Genomic DNA, 8620 nt, shown 5'->3' with positions numbered 1-8620 from the left:
ATTGGGTACTGTGGTTGATTAAACCTTGTTGGTTCTTATAAATGTTATTGAGAAGTATTTGTGTATTACCAGTATGTAAGTACATGTATGTATGTGTATGCTTGTGTATGTAAGTATGTACCTGGTATGTGTATGCTTGTGTATGTATGTATGTACCTGGTATGTGTATGCTTGTGTATGTATGTATGTATGTATGTATGTGCATATGTATGCAGTTGATGCAGTGACACTTGTGAGTATACAATGTAGCAGCAAGTTGTATGTAAAAGTGTGCATTTACCTATGGATAGGACAGCATAAATTTCACACTACTTTCCCTCATAGCTGCCAAAAAATAACTTAGGTTGTGTAAAGTGTTGACACACACACACACACACACACACACAGACAGGTGGACACGAGCATAAAAAAAACCAATACAGCTGATTCTTTTCTATACAATATATTGTTACTGTTAACTCTCAAAATAAAGTACAAACATGAAGAACTAAAGTTCTGTTGGCAGCAAGTCACCATAATAAACACATTGATACCTTGTATAGTATACACATCCTAAAACACTGTTCATATAATAACTGATGATTAGGGGAAATACACAATCAACACTTCTCAGCAGGCCATTCATTTTCAATGTCAGATTCTAGGGGAATAGATTATCAACACTTCTCAGCAGGCGATGTACTCATTCATGATAACTGATTAGCGTTGGGGGGATACACAATCAACACTTCTCAGCAGGCGATGTACTCGTTCATAATACAGATGAATGAGGGAAATACAATCAACACTTCTCAATAGGCCATTCATTTTCAATGTCGGATTCTAGAGGGGAATAGATTATCAACACTTCTCAGCAGGCGATGTACTCATTCATGATAACTGATTAGCGGGTGAGGTGGAGGGGGGGAGGGAATACACAATCAACACTTCTCAGCAGGCGATGTACTCGTTCATAATACAGATGAATGAGGGAAATACAATCAACACTTCTCAATAGGCCACTTGTATTGAGTAAAGTGTCAAATTTATGATTCTACAAAACAAAAGTCACATGAAATATATCACATTTGTTTATACATACTTAGATGTTTTGCATTGATGTAAGTTTTCATTTAAAGAGAAACGTACAGAGCAGTGATCACAGCTAATGCAACACAAAACAGAGTCACTCAATTTTGGGAGATGGGTCAATTAATTCACAGGGGCCAGGAGGAATACATTTAATTATTACTTTTACGGATTTCTAATATTCTTTAATTTTCTCTATATTTCAAATTAAGTTTTAAATATTACCATCATAACTATTGTTTCCACTGACTGTCTTTTCATATTTCCTACTGTTATCACTGTCTTATAAGGGTTTTATCAACCTTTCATTAATTAGTACACAGCTAATCCTAGAACAAACTAACAGGTCTCATGCATTTGATTTTTAGGACACGAGTCCATTCTCATCCTATCCAATGCCGCTGCATAAGCACACACGCATGACATCTGCCACACCTGAGGTATATGTCTGGCTTTCTTGCACATGAAAATCAGCGTTGCATGTGTTATTTTTCTAGCTATTTGCCCAATTGACACATTACCCTGTCCTGTCAGTAACATCTACCAATCTAATGACTAATGATAATAGGAAATTACCATTACCATAAACAAATATGGGTTAACTCAGACAGTGGAGGGTTCCACTGTCTACATCTAATCAGTGATATAGGAGAATTACTTAAGACATTGATACCATCAATTTTATCAATTGGTCTAGAATGCACATCATTTGTCAGTAACACCATAGTATTAAAGGGATGGGAATACCAAATAATGGTGAATCACAAGAAATCGACATGCATCTGTGGTACATTTGTACAATGAATTGGCTTAGAAGGTACATTGTTTGTCAGCCACCCCATAGTACGGGATATCGGAATATCAATTAATGGCAAGTCACAAGAAATTGACTTACATCAAGCAGCATCTGTGGTACATTACAACCCGTAACACCAAAGTAAAGCATTATCTGTATGTACCACAATCGTTTGTAGCATCCATATCAAGTGTAAAAGTATACTGTTTCATTTGCTAATTGACCATATTACAAAGGCCACTTGCTGGGCTTGTAAATAAACCATTTGAAATAGTATATTTTACACTTGACATGAATGCTATAAATAAGTGTATCACATAGAGAAAGTGCTTTACGCCGGTGTTACCCGCTGTAAATTGGCTTTATAGAAGGCACACTCTTTTGGAATCATGAGATAATAAGGGATATTATGGTGAACATCAAATTTCAATGTGTCATAATCAATTAATGTATGTCAATCAAGGTATGTCAAACTGGTTTCGAGGATACATTCTTCCTGATACTGATACCAATATCTCTCCATCAGTTGGTTTGAGTTTCAAAACAGGCCGTGGTGATAAATTTGTCTGTGTTCGGAAGTATCCCTGAAAAGTTTACATTCCATGATTTGAAAAATTTAACTATTAACAAGAATGTTTTTGACGACAATTGACGTCGTAGTGTCCACAAGAATAAAAGGGCCACCATCTGAGTGTTCATGTGTTTGGGCGTAGTTTATGTTGCATATTGATGATGTACTTGTGGTATTGTATTTACTGAAGCACACTTAAACACCACTTGCAATTAGATGAAATCAAACCTGGTATGAAGATAGAATTTATCAATGATCCGATGACTTAATTCATAATATTTACCAAAAATGTTCAGGAAATCCCTACTCAAGCAATTAATTGTTCGAACAATGCAAGAAGACAATCATAATGTTATAGAAGGCATGCATCGACATTAGAGTAATTTTGAAATAGTGTAATCGAAGCTATTAATATGTATTTTCACTTGAGTGAAAAGTTTATAAACTCAGCTTGTGCCATTTTAAAGTGGCCATGCATGGATGACAAATGGGTATTCATTTTGGATTTATAATTCATAAAACAACTTTACTATGTTTTTTATGCTTGTGACAAATCAATGTCATACAGCATATACTAAATCCGTGTTTGTAACTCAATAAATTGCACATCCGTAAAAAATGTTTAAAATATTTGTTACTGTACGTACAATAACAAACATTTTACACACTATTTAGTTTTTTACAATTCATTGAGTTACAAACATGGACTTGCTTGATGCTGTTTCACATTGTGTTTTCAAGTTAGAAAACATAGTACAGCTGTCTTACAAATTCAAAATCCAAACTAAATACACATTTGTCATCCATATGACCACTTTTAACAGTTTCAGAAAATGTGACCATACAATATATAGAACTAACAGTTCATGTATGAATTCTTAAAGGCTCATGTCAGATTACGAGACTAAGCATTTAATCAGTACGAAAGATAGTTGCTAGGCAACGCTATAGAAATGTTAGTCTTGAATGACCAATCTGATTTTGATGGCTCCACTAATAAGATAAACACTGATGGGATAGAAACATAGGTCTTAAAACTTGTCTGGTACGTGATGCTGACATTGGTATAGAAACTGTCTTAATGTAAGGTTTAAATAAAAGAAACTGTTCACTTTATAAAAAGAATACATCATCTGAGTCCAAGCCTTTCTTTTTCTTTGTGTTTCTTCCGCACAACGTCAATATTTCTGTCAGACCAAGTGCTTTTTCTGAGTTTGATTGGTCTGTTTCCAACATATCTACCTGTAGTTGAGAAAACAAATATCATTATTAACAAATGTTTCGCTAATTTTGGTCTATCGCAAAATTTTCTCTCTATCTCTTGTTTCAGTCAATGTCATTTATTGTGATGCACCATGGAGTGGGTGCAGAATGTTGTTTTTTCTCTCTCAGAAGTAAACCCTGCAAAGTTGCATGCAAACAAATTCATCAGTTCGAAACATAATTTAAATCAATGAGGTGAGGGCATATTAATCACAGTTACCTGGTTGAGATATAGCAAGAGTTGGTCTAGAACAAAAGAATAATCCTATGTCATCCTTATGACTCCATTGACAAGATAAAATTAATGCAAGAAACTGGGATTGAAACCCTGGCCTTCAACAGACATATAATGCACAGACCACCTCATTGGTTAATAGCTAGTTACTGAGGATGGGTGATACTTGTACAGAAAATAGGCTCTTGGGGCAATAGCGATGTGGAGCCCTTAAACTGGCAATAGCTGCGTAGCATTGATAAGAACCCTTTCATTGACACACTGAATGTCAAAGAGAACGGTCACCCTTTCATTGACATACTGAATGTCATATGAGAACGGTCACCCTTTCATTGACACACTGAATGTCATATGAGAACGGTCACCCTTTCATTGACACACTGAATGTCATATGAGAACGGTCACCCTTTCATTGACATACTGAATGTCATATGAGAACGGTAACCCTTTCATTGACAACACTGAATGTCATATGAGGACCCTTTCATTGACACACTGAATGTCATATGAGGACCCTTTCATTGACACACTGAATGTCATATGAGAACGGTCACCCTTTCATTGACAACACTGAATGTCATATGAGAACACTCACCCTTTCATTGACAACACTGAATGTCATATGAGAACACTCACCCTTTCATTGACAACACTGAATGTCATATGAGGACCCTTTCATTGACATACTGAATGTCATATGAGAACACTCACCCTTTCATTGACATACTGAATGTCATATGAGAACGGTCACCCTTTCATTGACATACTGAATGTCATATGAGAACAGTCACCCTTTCATTGACAACACTGAATGTCATATGAGGACCCTTTCATTGACATACTGAATGTCATATGAGAACGGTCACCCTTTCATTGATAACACTGAATGTCATAAACAAGCATTAATGGACTTACCATTCATTTCTCTCATAGCTGCTATAAAATCATTTGGATCCTTAAAACTGACAAAGCCAAACCCTTTAGTTTTATTAGTCCTTTTGTCTCTCACCACCTGTAATTTCAAAAACAGTGAATTTATAAAAAGATAAATGACTTGTCTACCTAATTACAGAACTTATCACTTTCAGATGCAGTCATAATTACATGACATTGTGTAAAATAAGTCAGACTAGACTCTTACTTTAACTTGATAACAGTAATCAATACAACAAGTGTATTACAGGCAGAAATAAGTCTGACTGGACTTTTCACTACAGGCAAAAATAAGTCTGACTCGACTCTTACTTTAAGTTGATAACAGTAATCAATACAGCAAGTGTACTAAAGACAGAAATAAGTCTGACTGGACTTTTCCTTTAAGTTGATGGCAGTAATCAATACAAGTGTACTAAAGACAGAAATAAGTCTGTCTGGACTTTTCCTTTAAGTTGATGGCAGTAATCAATACAAGTGTACTACTTAAAGCAGAAATAAGTCTGACTGGACTATACCTTACAAGTTAACTCATCCCAGTTAAGTCTATAATATATATTTTAGAACTATGTCACATGTAAAGCACACTTAACATTAAGGCTTCTCCACCAAAATAACATCAACTCGGTATTAGACTGTTTGATTATTAAAACCAACGATCATCACTTCAAAAGCCTGGCCCCTAGCTTACAAAAAAATGTAGCTTTCTAGTCTAGTTCCTATACGGTTAGTTAGAGACCACGTTGGCTTCCAGACTATTAGCTATCCGTCACCCTAATGTCACATTCTCCATCATTTGAAAAATAGCTATTGGGCCCTGTCTTCAATTTGCCATAAATACGCCCCCCTCCCTTCCTGTTACCAAGGTTTGAAATCGATATCAAATGCACTAATTTTACAATAAAAATGTTCTTACCTTTGCTCTTGTAAAAGAAGGAAATTTACTAAAAACCCGTGTGAGAAGTTCATCTGTGACTTCATTGCCAAGATCACCACAGAATATACGAAAATCATCTGAAGTCAAGATAAAAATGTTTGGTGTAAGAAAGCAGTAAAATAGAAATGATTCCAATTATATAATTATCATAATTAGATATATCCCTCAATATTTGTCTTCTTTCAGTTGTGGAAAATACAGGTGACCTAAGGGGCCTTGTCACTACGAGTCACTAGATAAGTAGTGGCAAACCCCTAGGTCATGAGTATTTTCTGGCTGAGTGAAGAAAATATTGGGGAATAATAAAATTATATCTCCTCGAGCATAATTCATGAAAAAATCGGTAAAAGTAATGGCACTTTGGAACGTATTGACTCATATTTTGAACACTGTAGAACCAGTGACATGAACATGGGTTGTCATGACGTAGAATGACCAGGGTATATAATCCATATTTTCTGTTAAAAACAATATTTTGGCTTGTACATGGTATAATAGTAATTTATTATTAATTGTTCTATGTCATAACAATAATAAAATCTACGTCACTGATTCTGCTGTGTTCAAAATATGACACAAAACGTTTAAAGAATTGCCATTACTTTCCCCGATTTTTCTTTGATATAACTGCCACTGGTATAAAAGGGAACTTGCAATACAGACTGAGCATGCTCAGATGTAAAGGACTATGGGATTATCTGTGGTTATCGTAATATCTAATCTAGAGCTGGCGATAAAATAAACCTCCCACAATGGTCAGGGTAACTCTGAATTGATTATTTGTGGTTACAAACAATGTAACAATATTGTTTATAATACTAATTGATTAGTATTTATTATCACATTTCCCATGATGCAACATTCAACATGGCGGGTTTGCAAGTTCCCTATTCACTATATACGGTATATAAACACTTACTATTATCCCAATCATTTAGACTGTCATCTTCCCATGTTAATCCGGCAGCTGTCCTGATGTATTTCTTTTTCCTTTTTTCTGCTTTACCCTCTTTGGATTTATCTTCTTTAGCTTGTTCTGCACCCTGACTTTGAGCCGATGCATACACTCCTTGCATTGATGACATCGTGGTCTGTGTATTGTCCTGGGTTGTTGCAGCCATGTTTGTCATACTACCCGTCATGTGGGTTGTGTACTCTGGCTGTAACCTCTGACTTCCGATTCCACTTGCGCTTGTCTGTATCTCTGATTTCTGTACAGAATTATAAAACAACTTTTCAAGCACCTGCACTCACATCTTATACATTTATATATTGTTATAACACTATGATATCATACACCCTTCGGTGATTGGCTTAGCCCGTGTCACATGGTATGGACTAGTGGCCCATAGTGTCCTCAATTTGCATACAGAGGGCAATATTTGTTTTCTACTTTCCCTAGGGCACTATTACAGTAGGACAAGACCAGTTGGGCTGGTGATTTCACGTTGGAAAGAATATGTGCCTGGCAATTTGATGTGTTATAAAACACTTATTGACTGGCATTATTCAGTAATAGTAGATGTCATATCACCCTTTGTGCTCTTATGTAGCAACCTTTTGTGTTTATCCTCAAGAAATAGTTGCTACACATGTACATAATATAGCCCTTGAGGTAATAAAGACATCTACTATTATTGTATTTGTAGCCAGGCAATAAGTGTATATTACAGAGAAACTGGGAAATCTAAACATGTAATAACTTTCCATATCAAACCCAGACACACATTGCCCAAATATGGTCATTATACATACTGTATCAGCTGTGACAAGGGCTTTACCTTTTATCACAATTGTGACTCGTCATTTTGGTGGAACGACAAATTATGACGTCTTAATTTGGCAGACAGTGTGAGGAGAACTTAGACACCACTCGTACATAACTCAACTGGTTGGCCTGCTGTGTTCACTACCTGTCTTTATTGTTGTTGATATCTTTCAAAACATTGAATATAGAAATATGACACACATTGCCGTAAAGGCACATACATCGCCAACCATGCAAATACAAGTAATTGATGTGCGGAACAACTTTCCCTTACATTCATGCAACACAAGCTACATTGTAATTTGCATAAAGTTTGCAAAGTGATGTTAGTGTTAGTGCCACTTATTTCTGCAAAAAAATATTATATATATTTTCATGTGTATTCAGTTGAAAATATATCCAACACTGATTACTATACATGCACAGAACATAGTATATAAATTGTTTAATTAACTTACCTGGTTGAATTTGATAGGTGGAGCAGAGTACATGGTCGGAGGTTTGGACAAAACAGCAGGTTGTCGTAGTTGTGGTGGATGAAATGTAGCCATAGGCATTGCCATGGGTGCTCCAGGCATTGGACCACCAGGAGGGCCAGGTGGTCCCATCGAAGGAGGCATCATGTGGCCCATAGGGGGTCCAGGCATCATTGGGGGTCCCATTGGTGGCATGGGTGGCATTGGCATTTGTGACATCATCACTGGTGGGGGAGGGGGTGGATTTGTTGGGTGTCGAATTTGAATTTGGTGTGGTATAAAGGCTGGTCTGGTCTGTAGAACTACAGGTTGAGTTACTGTTTAAGAAATTATAACACAGTTACACTGAGTTAATATGATGAAATCATATCATAACAAACAAATATTGATGCATTCCATTTACTAATGAAATAGTAAGGATGGTTTTATTGCCAAAAGTCTGGGTAAGTTCATTAACACTATTGTTTGTTTGTTTGTTTTATTTATTTACATGTCCTATGTGGGCTTACCAAGTGAACATTTCGTTCAATACAAGTACATGTACCGTATAAATTAAAGAGTTGCCACATCCTG

General features: G+C 36.1%; 1 protein-coding gene across 3 annotated transcripts in view; it reads right to left on the bottom strand.

Moving 5' to 3' along the window:
• Positions 1-550: 550 nt before the first annotated feature.
• The window catches only part of LOC144440051 (RNA-binding protein 42-like), a 10799-nt gene continuing 2729 nt past the window's right edge, over positions 551-8620 (bottom strand). Inside the window, exons 3-8 of one of the 3 annotated variants that reach the window (XM_078129284.1) lie at positions 8030-8364; positions 6723-7014; positions 5783-5880; positions 4849-4945; positions 3564-3677; positions 551-560 (exon numbers count right to left, since the gene is read on the bottom strand). In XM_078129284.1, the coding sequence (XP_077985410.1) occupies positions 3565-3677; positions 4849-4945; positions 5783-5880; positions 6723-7014; positions 8030-8364 (935 nt within the window). In that variant the 3' untranslated portion in view covers positions 551-560; position 3564. Of the gene's footprint in view, positions 561-2977; positions 3678-4844; positions 4946-5782; positions 5881-6722; positions 7015-8029; positions 8365-8620 lie in introns of those variants that run through there. The other 2 variants (XM_078129285.1, XM_078129283.1) reach the window with 2 other exon arrangements.

The sequence above is a fragment of the Glandiceps talaboti genome, chromosome 9 (genome assembly GCF_964340395.1).
Source record: "Glandiceps talaboti chromosome 9, keGlaTala1.1, whole genome shotgun sequence".
Lineage (NCBI taxonomy): Eukaryota > Metazoa > Hemichordata > Enteropneusta > Spengelidae > Glandiceps > Glandiceps talaboti.
The sequence above is the reverse complement of the archived record's forward strand: the minus strand, read 5'-3'. Positions and strand labels throughout refer to the sequence as shown.